This window comes from Dama dama, chromosome 11 (assembly GCF_033118175.1).
Source record: "Dama dama isolate Ldn47 chromosome 11, ASM3311817v1, whole genome shotgun sequence".
NCBI lineage: Eukaryota > Metazoa > Chordata > Mammalia > Artiodactyla > Cervidae > Dama > Dama dama.
Genome location: NC_083691.1, coordinates 10,383,890 through 10,398,738, shown reverse-complemented (window position 1 = coordinate 10,398,738; position 14,849 = coordinate 10,383,890). Strand labels below are relative to the sequence as shown.

The 14,849-nt window shown below is 41.7% G+C and overlaps 1 protein-coding gene across 9 annotated transcripts in view; it reads right to left on the bottom strand.

Moving 5' to 3' along the window:
* MAPKAP1 (MAPK associated protein 1) overlaps positions 1 to 14,849 on the bottom strand; it is a 228,496-nt gene that overhangs the window by 81,128 nt on the left and 132,519 nt on the right. For all 9 annotated transcript variants that reach the window (XM_061154649.1, XM_061154651.1, XM_061154648.1 and 6 more), the window contains one exon: positions 10,919 to 11,028. In XM_061154649.1, coding sequence (XP_061010632.1) covers positions 10,919 to 11,028 — 110 coding nt within the window. The remainder of the gene's footprint in view (positions 1 to 10,918; positions 11,029 to 14,849) is intronic.

Below are 14,849 nucleotides of genomic sequence, written 5' to 3'. Positions count from 1 at the left end.
GCCATGAGGATATATATTTGTAAGTTCAGAAATCTATGTCAATATGAACAGAATTTAAATCATACATTTTTACATTTTAATGAGTTCTTTCCTATTTTTCTTAAGAACATTTTTTAAAACCATAAAAAGTTAAAAGGTACACTGAAAATCCATGTAACCACCACCTGGATCCTACAATTAACCCCTTACTGTATTGGCTTTATCATATATCTATCCCTTAGTCCATCTTTTTAAAAAAAGTGTATTTCAAAGTAAGGAACAGATGTCAGTACAGTCACGCCTGAGCAGTTCAGTGTGATTAACAGCAACTGGTTTTCAACATTTGTTTAAGAATCTTCTGGTAAAATTTACATACAATGAAACACATATATTTTACAAGTACTATTTGATAGTTTTGGCAAATGCATACACCTGTGTGACACCAGCTTCTGTCAATACCTTTACTCCAGAAAGTTCCCTCATCTGCACTGCATTTTAAGTATTTTCGAAACACAGGGAAAAAATGGGCTCAAGAATTAAGGGGTCTAGATTCATATCTCATCTACTTTACTCATTAGTAACACACATGAGTATGCACACATAAACATACACGATATGCACGCACACAGCTTCAGTTTTCTCGATCACAGCAAGGAGATAATGCCCATCTCACAAGACTTCTATAAAGGTTAAATACAAAAATATCAGAATATGGTAACTGTTCAGTAAGTGTAAACAAAGGTTACTTTCCCTCCACTCCCTCTTTCCTGTTCCCCCTGTTTCTGAGGATGTTATCTTCAAAAAGAAAACGGTAAGGACAAAAAACAAACAAACAAACAAAATACAGTTAAATGAGAGATGAGGGGAAAAGGCATCTCTCTGCATAGGCAGTCCTCTCCCAATTTATCCACTCTGACTTCAGCTAATTAAACATCTGTCTCAACGATCTCCTCAGTGAATTAGTCATCCCCACTTTGTGACACTGATTGTTGGTTGCAGCCTTTTCCTCACTTGCCACCATTCCCAGAAACTTCTAGGAGTTTACTCACCAGGCACATGGCAAGGAATGATGCAGGGTCCCCATTAACCCCCTGCAGTTGCCCTTGGTGCTGGTGCTGTTCATAAAGCTGCCAGACGCGTCCTGCAACATGCCTCCCCAAATTACACCTCTTAAAGGGTGACAGCTTTTTTGTCTACATTTCTGATTTCCAGTATGATGCATTTTCTAAGTACTATATATTATGTACCAGACTAAAACTATTAAAAAATCTGTTAAAAAATCTTTTTTTTAACCTAGGTTTGATAACAAATCAAGCAGGTAACAACAAAAAGTATCAAATAAGGTGAAGCGCAGTCTTGTGAATTACCAGCTAATTATCAGTTCACTCTAAACACAGGGGGAGGGGGAAAAAAAAGATCTGCTGGTGAACAAATGGCCAGGTGGCAACAAGTAAAATGGCCTGGCCTGGATGCATGCCTTCCTCTACATATTGGTGTGTGTGTGTGTGTGCGTGCGCACCTGCGTGGGCAAGAAAGAGGTAGGTGGGGTGGGAAGAATTGTTTCTAAACTCTGGAGGCACTTCTTAACAGTAGTTTTCTGAAATTAGACTTCCTCTCAATCCTTCTTCCCACTTAAACAGTTAACTGATGTAAGAACTATCTTTTAGAAGATGAGTGACTAATAAAAACTTTAAAAATGCTTAATTATGTTAGAAAGCTAGAAATGGAAATTAAAACTACCTATCCACTCATTGGAGAAGACCCTGATGCTGGGAGGGATTGGGGACAGGAGGAGAAGGGGACGACAGAGGATGAGATGGCTGGATGGCATCACCAGCTCGATGGGCATGAGTTTGAGTAAACTCCGGGAGTTGGTGATGGACAAGGAGGCCTGGCGTGCTGCGATTCAGGGGGTCGCAAAGAGTCGGACATGACTGAGAGACTGAACTGAACTGAACTGCCAACCATCAGCTTGGCAAAAGTTCAAGACTGACGACATCCAGTGCTGTAAGAAGGTGAGGAAAGAGGCGCTTGCACGTACTCTTGGAGTGTCCAAGGATGGGTAGATACTTTGAGGGGAAGTGTGTTTTTCTCAACATTTTAAATAAACAAACCTCTGACAAACAATCCCAAATTTAAAACCTAGCAAAAATGTGCAATGAATATTACTGCAAGATTGCTCACTGCAATGTTTTTTAAATTCTTAAAATTTGGAAATAATCGAAATGTCCATCAATAGAGAGTTAAGTTAAATAAATTTAACTGAAAAGATAAAAATGCAGTAGTCACTCTAACACAGAAGAATGCTTATGACACAATATTGAGTTAAAAAAGAAAAAAAGCAAAATCATACCTGTTACAGGGTGTTATTTTTAAATGACATGGATACATTTTTCATGAGTTCATTTAACAAACCTTTTTTGGGTGTCCTCTATTTGACAGGCATTCTGCTAGATGGTAGGTATTCAGTGATTTAAAGAAAAACATAAAACAGGGTCCTGTCCACATGAAACTTACAGCCTATATGTATACCTGCATGTGAAGTGAATAAAAAACCAAATGGTTCACAACAAAGAAGAAACCTTCACTTTTTACTTCACACACCTTCAAAAAGTTGGAATTTTGTTTTCAACCAGTATTTAAATTTAATTAAAAAAAAAAAAAAAAGACCACAACTTTTTAAAAGCCTATCTTCTGCCACCACCTTGTTTAAATATTAAGCCAGGAGACCTGGTGGCAGCTCCAAGCTTTTTCAATTCTCCCTAAACTGTGCATTCAGCTTGAATAAAAGAAATGAGACTTCACCATGGTGTCCACCCCTCTGCCTCCTGAACTGAGCACCACCCACTGTCTCCACACCCAGCGCCTGTTGGACAGAGTCCTCTAGAGCCTCCTGTTTTGTGTCCTCAAATCCATTTTTATACAATAGCACGTTTTCTAAAAGAAATTCTGACTATATCGCTCTCCTTCCAATGATTCTCCTCTGTCATCATAATAAAATTCAAATTCAGCACAGTTTACAAACATGATCTGGTCCCAAATGACCATTCGAGCCGCATCACCCCCACCCTCCCAGCTCCTCCTACTCCACCACTTCACTGTACTGAGCCACCTGCGGTTTCCAGAAGGCATGAAGTGCTCTTCCTTTATTCTTCCTGCTTAAGAGCTCTTTCTCAACCTTCCTCACCTGGCCAGTTTCTGCTCACCGTCCAGTTTCAGCTGGAGTATTTGCTTAGGATAGTCCTCCCTGATTCCTTGAAACTGGACCAGGGCTTCCCTTCCACTGTGTGCACCCAGGTCCTATGTCTGTTTCCACCCAGCGCTTGCATGGCATTGGGAATGCCTGGTTCTCTCCCCCACTAAACAGTAAGCGACTTGAGGGTAAGGACCAGTTCTTGGCTTCTGTGAAATCCCTGGTGCCTACACAGTGCCTTCGGCATAACTGCCCCCCAGTAAATCAATGGACTTCTAGTTTTGAGCAGAAGTAGAAGTCTAGCCTGATCAGCTCAAGCTCTGCCTAGTAGCTTATCCTCTGCCCCATCCCTGCTCGAGAAATTTGGAATATTGTGACTACACCTGAGAATACCCCTGCCTGGCATGTTTTTCTCACTTACCCATCTGGCAAAGTCCTAGTTAATCTTCAAAAAAAAAAGCTGTCAAATTACTTACTCCAGAGTGTCTTTTCTCAGACCCCTGCCTCAGCTGGTAGTCTTTAAGCACTCTCTTATCTGTGCTGCTTTAGTAGCTCATGTACCATATTTTAGTGTCTCTTTTTTCTGTCTGTTTCCTCATCAGGTTTTCCACCTGACTTCTCATACGGTGGCTAGAATGGAGCAGGCAGCACTGGATGATGATTACTGCACTAGGCAGGGTATCTCAGAGCCATTCCGAGCTTTCGGGCACACAAGGCCTCCGGTACGGTGCCCCTGATTCATCCTCTCAGGATGTTACAGCTCAGGAATGGAAAGCTCAGAAAGGTAAGTACATGATGACACATTCGGTTTTCTTACTCTAAAATACATTTTAAAACATTTTAAAAATCAGGGTACAGCTTACAATCCATATGTACATTTAATATAGTAGTATTTCTCTCTTTCTTCTTTCCTGAAGTGCTGTTATTAAATGAGCGGGGTTTCAGAATTAGTCCCTAGTGGGTCCTGGGAAAGGTCCCTGACTCCAGAACGCATGCGCCCTCTCCACCCTCACGGAGCTTCTTGGGAGTCTTTTGTCTTTTCTCTTCATTTTTTTTTTTCCCCTTTAATCTAATCCATGCCCGTGACTGCCCCAGATGGAGTGAATGAATAGATTTTGTGATGGAAAAGGAACTTCTGAAAGATTAGCAACTAGTAGGAAGAGTAAATGCTGGTCAAACATGGTTTTGGCGAATGATCTATTTCGAGTTTTTCTGATGTGGCGGCTGCGAGAGCTCGTAACACCCTTCTAAAATAATTGGGTCTCTAAAGTGGTTCCAAAAGATTTTTGCTTGACATAAATTCTCTAAATTTCCAGGCTTTCTGGATAAAACAGTCGACTGCAATGCCATCTTTAACGTGCTCTGCTCTATACTCAAGAAGATCCATCAGGAGCCGCAGAGCACTCCAGACAGGGGGAGGCTCAGGTGAGATGAAACCACAAGATAAAGAGGCAGAGAAAGAAGGCAGGGGGAATATTCAACTCCAAGCTCCTTGCGGGGGCCACTTCTGACTTGTAAGCATCTTGGCAGTCCACATTTACTGTATCATTTTCCTACTGGGTCACTGGATACCAAGCATCAGGTCTTTATTGCTTATCCAACTCCCACAGGTGAGTGACATCTGCATGATTCCTTACTCTTTCATGAGGAGAAGTTTTCTGCAGAAATTACTGCCCTTTTGACAAAGAACATTTAAACAGTCCTATTTACCTTTTCTTTCTCCTTTTTAAAAAGAGGATTATTTGCTACAGCATAAGGAAAGTACATGTCTGTGTTTCTGGTTGGCAAACTACTTCCATGAAAGGAAGGTGGCTGGGTTTTTCTGTCTTTACAGTTACACGAGAAGCAGGACTCTGTTCAGTTTTACAGCCAGAAGATTCTTTAGCTTAGGAGAGTGTTAAAAACCCTACTCCATCTAAAACATATGGGCTTCCCTTTTCCAAAGGGCAGCTCAGGACAGGTGTATGTTGCTTTAAGAAAGCTAGACATAAAACATTAAAACTGACACCAATACAGATAAACTGTGCAATTACAAAAAGAATTCCTGGCTTTATATCCAGATTCACCACAGGGTTCCTTTAAATGCTGCACTTCCCTGGTGCATTTAGATCTTAGAATCAATGAACATTTCTGTTTACAGAATTTTAAATTTGTTCTCCCATTAGGGTTCTAATAAGCAACATGGTGCAATAAAAAGAGTACGGGCTTTGAGGTCAAAAAAGTCTGGGCTCCAATTTAAGATTCTGTCATTTGCTTACTGGGGAAATTTGGGTAACTTTAACTTCTCTGAGAACTGAGGAAAGGGGGGCTGAGAGAGGAAAGTGTATGATTACACATATAGTTATCATAGCTCCTTATTTCTAAGATGCACATTTCCCCCTACTTTAAAGTCTCATCTATAAAACAGGCACAATAAGATCTCCCGTCTAGGGGTGTTGTGCAGATTAAACGAGATGCTGTCTGTAAGTACACAAAGGCACTCAATAAATCACCTCTAACCCTGCTAGAGTACATCCTGGGGAAGGACCAGTTTCTCCCTGATACACAAATCCCCTTAAAACATTCTTAATAGTAGCATTGTATATAACTGTCTAGGCCTACCTGGCCTGAAAGTAAGGCGTCTCATGTGAGGTTGCAGGAAGAGTCAGAGGCTGACTCAGGTGCTGCCAGTCTATTCCAGCAGGTCTATTTGAGGTTACAGGCTGTGAGTCCCTACCTCGGCTTCCCAGGCTCCGGGCCTGATCTGTGCTTCTTTGTCATACTGCAACCATCAACTCTGTACTGCTTTCGAGTTCTTTCCTCTGTATGTCCCATTCCCTCTTTGGGCCTCACTGTATTTCACAGTGGTTAGAAGTTTGGATTTTATTCGGAATGCAACTGGAAGTCATTGAAGAGTTTGGAGCAGATACTATCTGATTTATATTTTTAAAAAACCTCTCTGTCTGCTGCTTTGTAGGCAAGAGACTGGAGGGGCCAAGAGCAGAGGCAGGAAAAAGCAGCCAAGGGGCTGGTTCAACTGTCCAGGTGAGGTCTCAGTGATCTGGACTCATTCAATGAAGATGGAAAAGATTGAATTTAGGATATATTCTGGAGGTAAAAAAAGGAAAGACTTGCTTATGTTTAAGATGATGTATGAAGCAAGCACAGGGAAGAATTCAGTGATCATTTTCACTACAATTTTTTTGAGAGGAGCAGAAAGTTAACTAACTGCAAAGTAAATGGAAATGTTCTTTTTATATTAAAGCAGTATGCCTTTAACAGCCAAGGCTTTGAAAGATACTGCCCTTCCCCAACTCTTCACCGCTTCAATGTGAAGGTCACAATTCAAATGTCAGTTTCTCTGAGAGGAACTTCCTGACCATCCCAGGAAAAGCAGTGAGTACCTCTGCATCTCAGCCTCTAGCTCTCAGCCCCTTTCGTTTCCTCTCCCTTAAGCTCCTCTTCAGCAAGGGCCCTACAGGTCTGGTTCACCACTGTCTCCCTGCCTCCAGCACAGGTCTGACCCAGGAGAGGACATGAGGAGTGAATGTACACGCAGCTACAAATACAGTACGGATATTTACATCTTACGGGAATTTTTAAGATAAAATTTGAGAATCCAATGATGTCATGACTGGCTGTCCCTCAGACCAGAAGCCCACACACCCTGTGCGAGATGTTTGCCCGCCTCTCTGCTCCTCACGGTACTTTAGGGAATAGTGCTTGAGAAGTCCTAGGCTAGACTATCCCCTTGGTGACATTCTGGGGGTCAAGTGAAAACACAGTAAGTCAGCAATCAACAATGTGGTCTGTGCCTCTGAACAGAAAAGTTAAGAGGGAGTTCACTTGACAAAGCTAACATTTCTCTCTCAAACTCTAGGTGAAATTTTCTACGAGAAAAGTAGCAATGAGTGCTGTAAGTCTTATTAACAATATTATAAGAACTTTTCAAAAAGGATCTTCAGGCTAATAAAAAATTGTCTTTCACATTAAAAGGCAAGAATGGACAGGGAGGAAGGAAAAAAGTTAATATGCTTCTGGTTCAATCTTTCAGTAAATGATAAAGAAGAACACCTCCAAATAGAGCCAGAAAACTATTCTGCTTAGAAAAACCTACTTCAAAGCCTTCTCTCTGTGTAGATTCACAGAGACTTATATTTCTGCATCAATGTTAAAACTGAATTTGTATCTACCTCCATTTCTCAACTGCCTCTGTCATACCCAACATTATACTTTAGGAGGCTGGTAATAATATTTTAAACAACAACAAAATACTAAGAAGCTCATTACTGATTTTGAGGATGAACCTGATGAAAGGAAAACTTGATGAACTAAATAAAGCCTTTACTCACTAAACAACAGGTCAGTATTAAATAAAGGTATCTGACAGGCTATTCTTCATTATGTCAAAAACATACCCACCCAACTTAAAGTTAGTAAAGAAGTTTCTGCTAATTCTTCTAAAACCACATTATTCATTTATAATTTTCTTAAACAGCGGGGATTTTTCTGCCAATGCAGGTAGATTCCAAATGTCAAGTAGGTCAGTAATAAAATGAAAAGCCAGAGAGAGAATCTAAAAGAGACATTTAAAAACGGTCTTAAAAAATGGGCCTTAGCAGAGAACTGACTGGAACACACTGTGAAAAGATTACTATAAGTTCAGTACATGAATATTAATAGCAAAACCCTGCAGTGTTCATAAATAGTTATGACTTGATGAAATAATTACAAATAATGCAAGTCAAAATTTTAGATCAGTTACAAGTGTCTGTAATGATATTCTATCCATAAAAAGCAAAAATATTTTATAATAAAACCCTAGAGGTTTCCATTGACAAAGCTATTCACCTAAACAAAGAAGAATTCTTTTGCTCAAATATCTACCATCTTCTGATTTTCCATAAATGAAAATTGGTGAGGGAATACCAGAGGGGAAGGGCAACAGAGTATTTAAACACTAGGATGGTCATTAAACCCAAGCCTGATTTAATAAAGAAATAGTTTAAGTTCTCAATTTATTATCATTAAACAGAGAGTTACATGGTCAGTTGGAAAAAACAGATGAGAGATGTTAAAGGTCTGTGAGGAAGCAGCTCAAGTTCACTGTCAGCCCAGCAAAGGATTTCTGAAATCCTGGTCTAGTACAACTAACCACTAATGCACAAATAGTGTGAGAACTCTTGACCCCACATGGAACATGTTGTCTAATCTTAAGTGGTATTTCTCCCTTCTCACTTAAGTTAAATAAAAGTCGCAGAGACAAATGTTGTTCTGTGCTCAATCGGGTGAAAGCCGTTTGAAGAGAGGGCTAAGACAAACACCAGGTAGGGTAGGCACCTTCTTGCAAAGACTGAGCAGGTCCCTGTGGGGGAGACTTAGAAAGGGCAGAATGAGGGTCTCTAACCTGGCATTTCCTGCCACCAAGTTCATGACTAAGTTTAGGTGTCAGGATGGGTAAGTAACAAGTATTTCACAGCCAACTGTGAGCAATAACAGACTTTTTTTTTTTAAGTAAATGTACTTGTGCTTTTCTCTATGATAGTAGGATTTTCCTCTTCATTAATCGCCCTCCAAAACAAGTCCACTACACAATACAAAGTTCAAAGACACAGAACATACTCTGCCTTTATCGAGCTAACCTTAAATAAACATCCAGTTTCCAAACTGGAGATCCTTCTATTTCCTGAGACCAGACTTAACAAAGCAACAGAAAGAGCTTCTTATTTTTAAAAGCCTTTTGGATCAAGAAAATGGACAGTAATTTATGTAAATGCATCAATCTCAACTGACTTCTCTAGTATGAAAAGGAATAAATAATGCAGATCACTGTTCTTCAGACAACAAGTCCAAACTCTTCACCAGTGACACGGCAAAGATTCTGATGGAAACAGCAGGGATGTGTGCACAAAGGTGAACATAAATAAATGTGTGTATGATAACCGTGGTTGCTGGAGATGGACACAGATAAATAGGTCTGGAATTGGACAGGGACAGCTGGAGACAGAGGGAAAGACACTGGTTCAGCTTATGGCAGTGAGTTCATGAGCTTTCATGATCTAAAAAATCTGCAACAGCAGAATTTCTATTCAGAAGGTAAAAAAAGTTAGTTCTACCTCCTCTTGGGCGATTCAAAATAAAGCTATCTTAGAATATAATAAATATGTCATAAACTAGTATACAAAATATTTAGGAACAAAAACAAGAGGAAAGGACCAGGATCCTAAAGGTAGATGAATGCTCATTTAACATTTGTAAATAACTGAAGCTGTTTAAATGCTATTAGGTTGGCACCTAGAACCCCCCAAATATCTACTTTCCCCTGGGAAGGAGAGGCTATGCCTCTTCAATCATCTCTTAAATGCAAAGAGGTTTGACCCCCATGCAATGGATAAAAGTCACCCAAAAAATGAACAAAAGAGGTGTTTGGAAAAACCAGAACACCATTCATCCCAGCTAACGACTTGTTCATTATGAGTGATGATGGATAAAGACTTCTCATGCTGAGATGAAATCAAGATTTATATGCATTGTTTCCTCTCCCAACTTGTGGGAAGATCATCATCATTTAATTCTATCTCTGCGGCCAGTGATGGGCATCCAGAGAGCTGGTTATCAAACGGCGCAGTCAGCTGGCAAAAGCCGAAACGTGCAGTTGGCACATCTGGACAGAGCCGCCACAGCCGAGGGTGAACAATGACTCCTGGCAAGCATCCAAATTGCTTGCAGACGCTAGCAGGTCTCATCTACAACCGCCCCTACCAGCATCTCTCTCTCTCTCTCTCTTTTTTATGAGAATCAGATTTTCATTGCTCCATTCAATTGCTCTCCTCTGCCATTTTTTACAGCTCTTATCGTTCCCCTGGAATATGGCCTTGAGACAGCTCATCCGTGTCCTTCACTGTGTTATCTCTTCTAACTTTTATTAAAACTTCAGCTTTCATCTGAAGATAGCTAATTAAATCTGGAACAGATTATATTCCTCCCCTTAAAAGGAACACAAAACTATTTTCTTCAACCTGAGCCACGCTTTTTTGTCATTTCTGAAACATAAGCCAAAGGTGTTTAAGAAGTCTCATTTGTTTACAAAGCTCAGATATTTGACATGTCACAGATAGGCAGATTTATACTAAAGTTGGCTATGGTATGATAGATCTTTGAGCTATTTCTCAAAATATTTCTCAATACTGGGAATATTTTCTTTTCTTGTACCCTTTAAATATTACAGCTAATACCATGAGCTTATTTTCTGTATAAAGTTGGGTAATGAGGAATTAGTGATTAACAGCTACTTGTGTGTGAGTGATTTCTTAAAAAAAGTTTTTTTTTTTTCTTTTTTTACAGTTGCTCTCATTTGGTAAAAATGAAAACATGTTTTATTCCATACCCTAAACACTAGCAACCAGAAGTTTCCTCCATGGAAAATTATGTGAAAACATGAAATTAAAAGCAGTTTTTCTACATAGCTTTACACCAACTGACAGTTAGCTCAAGTAGCTTTGTCTTACTCTATCACAAATTAATGAAGAAGCTTCCATAAGTGACATGAATACAATATTCTCACATATGCCACTGACCCAATTCCTTCCTTGGGCCCAAGGGCAGCTTAAAAATCACTTTCTGCAGTACATTTGCTAACTGAACCTAGCAATGATATCTGAACCAATCCAGGCAGCCATCAAACACCCACCTACATGCACACCCACACCCAGCATTTTTAACTAAGCATTAAGCTTCTACTGCCAGGGTGTGATTTAACTGTCCCACCTGAAATTTTCTGGGATCCTTTTCTTCGCTTCACTGCCTTTAGCAAGATTTCTTTCATGGTGACCTTTGTGTTGTCCACCTGAATAAGGGAGAATCCATGAGCAGCATTTCTGCAGGAAAAGACAAATATTAAATCATCACCAATATTCAGCTGAAGGGATGTGAATGCAGTCTTCACTGAGTTTAAGTATTAATAAGTGTACACCAAAGTGTCAATTATTAAAAAATGGGTTATAAACCTACTTCTAATGAGAGAGAGAGAAAAGCATTCTAATATGAACAGTGTCAAGTGAAAGAGAGGGCAGAATTAGGGAAGATTTTTCTGTTTATCTTAAAACGAATCCAATTGGTCTGTGTGGGCTACGAGCAAAATCCTGCAGCAAGGACTAACACATGATAGACCTGGCTGTGTCAGCAGGTGTCACTGCAGGCAGATGCCACCATCATTCTAAAGCTCGGGGAGCCCTGGAGGGGAATGCGGGGTGCATGCACGTGTCCTCAGTCACTCGCGTCCATCTCTTTGCACCCCTGTGGACAGTCACCTGCCAGGCTCCTCTGTCCACAAGATTTCCCAGGCGAGAATACTGGAGTGGAGAGCCAGTCCCTTCTCCAGAAGATCTTCCTGACCCTGGGATTGAACCCGCGTCTCCTATATCTCCTGCATTCGCAGATGGATTCTTTACCACTGGGCCACCTGGGAAGCCTGGGCTTCCCTGGTGGCTCAGGCAGTAAAGGATCTGCCTGCAATGTAGGAGACCCAGGTTCGATCCCTGGGTCGGGAAGATCCCCTGGATAAGAGACTGGCTCTCCACTCCAGTATTCTTGCCTAGAGAATCCCATAGATATAGGAGCCAGGAGGTCTACTGTCCATAGGTCGCAAAGAGTAATAACTGAGTGACTAACACTTTTACTTGGTAAACCCAATGTGGGGGGCACAGGGGTGGACATGATAGCCCAAAGCAATTCAGAATAAGGAAAACAAAGACTCCTCCTAGCTGGCAAACAAATAAATAAAGAAGCATTAATTAAAAAAAAAACAAACCACAGTCTGTGTATACTTCAGTAGTCATGTTTTAATCTACTTAGTCCTAGAAGGTCAAGCAAAATATTAGCTGGAGTAAATAATTACAAGACAAAATAATAACACTACTTATAAGCTTCTAGCCAATCACACTTGGGGTGCAAGGGTCATCTAGACAGGAAAAAACGGTAAGGGGCAAGTACCCTTGAAAAAGAAGCCCATCCCTGGGTGAGATATAACTTCACTAAGACCGTTAATTGCAAAAGCAAGTATCACAAACACTACTCACTATGCTTGGGCACCGAAACAAAACAGGCCAATTCCAAGCAGCTCATGTAACAAATGGGACCCAAGTTTCCAACTATGGAACATGGGAATTGCCACAAGGAGTTTGGTTGCATTCCCACTTCCCCACCAAGAATCTCAAAACGGAACACAGCCAAAAAACATGGCAGAACTTCATACTGACAAGAAATCGGAAAGAAAAGCCAAGTCCCAAGCTAAGCCACGGAAAAGCTTCCCAATGGTAGGACAGGCTGGGAAGGGGCCTTCAACCCAGCTTGGAACCAACCAGGTGGCTGGCTTTCCACGGGGGATGGGAGCTGATCTCAAAACCAAGGACCCAATTTGCTTCCCTAATACAAAGACATCTCCACCCCCTTCCCTCTCCATAAGGCTTGCTGTTTAATCCTTGACATTCCATTTGTTAAAAAGCAAAAGCCGATGCTGGTCTAGCCAGCACGATCATCCATTTTAACTTGGTCAAGTTCTTGCTATCGAACAGCAGGCCTGAGAACTGTCAAGCTAATTTTACTGAACACTCTGTTACTGAATCATGCCTGAGCCCTGGCCGTTCTTTACCTCAGAAGCTGGACCCCATCCCAGAACAATTTTTAAAAGTTTATTTTACTGATCAAAGCAAAATAAGAAATAGCTCTTTTCTTTTTTTTGGAAAACTATATTTAGGGAGCGATGTAGTAAGTGATACTTTGGCAACAGTTCTGAAATGTAAAGTGCCTGGTGCATTTATAAACTTGCGGGTATTTGCTCTGGCGCCAGGCCAGTGTGTGTTTGGAACAAACGCCAATCGTCCGCGTTCAGACCTGCCTTCCCTTGCTTTCTCCTCAGAAGTCAGTATGTGCTCCATCTGTGACAATATGTCGGGCGATGGATGAGAAGGACCTAAAAGGGAACACCAGTTTTCGGGTACTTGCAAACTAGTCTTGGGCTGCATCTTGCGAACTTCCAGCTGCTCCGGGTTTCACCTCAACTCTTGTAGATTTCAGTTGGCTTGTAAATTGCTCATGGTTCTTGCCTAATCTGCTGCTGGCTGGTAGCATTATTTCACAACGGTACGTTTATCTTTTCAGCAAAGGCGGACTAAAAGCTCGAAAGGAGGCCTTGTGTTGGGACTAACTTCCATAAATTAAAAGTGTCCTTTTAAAAAGATTTTTGAACGGAGGAAAATCCCTTGTCTGTACTTTTCTGTCATTTTACCAAAACGTACCTGGGTGACAAGGTTAAAGCATGCAGAGGAAATCCCTGACGCTTATCAGCCACCGGCATTACTGATAAATTGTGTGGTGGAGGAATAAAGGATTACCTTCTGTATTTTTTCATTACACTTTTCTTTTGTTACAGAATACATAAATCCATTGTGGCACAATGTAATATGTATCACCATGCTACACCTGCGGACGCTTCCGAGCGGCTGCCATGTCTGTGCAGTCAGGAATGATAAGTGAACCACCCGTGAATGTTAACGATAGTGATCATTCTGAGGTAACTCGGCTCTCCATCTTCCTTTACAGCCTCCGTGCTGAAGCCAGGGTAGCAGGGTTCATGAGAAGAAAATGAAAACAACAGGGAAGGGAAGGGGCACGCTCGGTGCGCAGAATGTGCCTTCTCAAGTGTGCGGGCTCTCGCTTGGGGGCTCCGTGGCGGTGAAAACAAGCACCTTTTAAAGGAGAAAGAGGTTGTGACCCCTGCATCCTGCACGCTTGGCCAGACCTAATCAAAGTTTCCTCGGGTCAGCCTCGCACTCCACTCGCTCCTCTCCTGACAGACGGAATGCCAACCTCGGATCCTGTCCCAAGTCTACAAGACTTAAAATGTTTCTAAGACGCCAAGGGGACCGGATCGAGGTGCTTCTCAGAATCCATGGAGGTGCAACTGTTATGTGATGCTCCCATTTAATAAATGGATATAGAGGCTTGCTACCACAATTTTCAGCTTGACTTCCAAACAGTCTGGGTTTTATGCCTCATTTCTTCATATTCAGGGTTTTTTATGGGCTTTCTAAAATGTCTATTGAAATACATCCTTTAAAGCTGCCTTTATTTAATGCTGGGCACTGGGTCTGAGATGCAGGAGAGGATGATCTCAGGGGGAAATGTGTGCAGCAGGCAGGAAGGTGCCAGCCCTGCCTCCCTTCCTCACCGCACTGCGTTCTAGTCCCAGGGTTGTGACCCGTGCTGGGGATGACTCGGCCTTGGACAGACAGGCGGGTGGATGGACAGATGGATGGGTTACAAACCCACTCTCAGCTCAGAAACTGCTCCTCCCTCGTGGACAGATGGCTTCTCTTCTGCCCATGCAGGGCATTCTGGGGTGGGCACTGAATAGAAGCAGCTGCCCTTCCACAGCCCCCTGGGCTGCCGGCGCTGGGTTCAGAACGAGGCACCACCTCAGGGAGCTGACTGCTGCCAGGAATGCCCCAGTCAGTTCCAACTTAGGCCCTGTCAAGTCTCGTAACCACTGGAAAAACGTATGGGCATTTTAAAGAAAGATTACTCACTTGAGGAATTCAGCTCTGTCCCAGTGCAAAACCACTTGGTTACCAGAGGGAAGTTTTTATACCTGCATTAACCTGACACAAGCATTTCTGCACTAGACATTAACCTAGAGGTG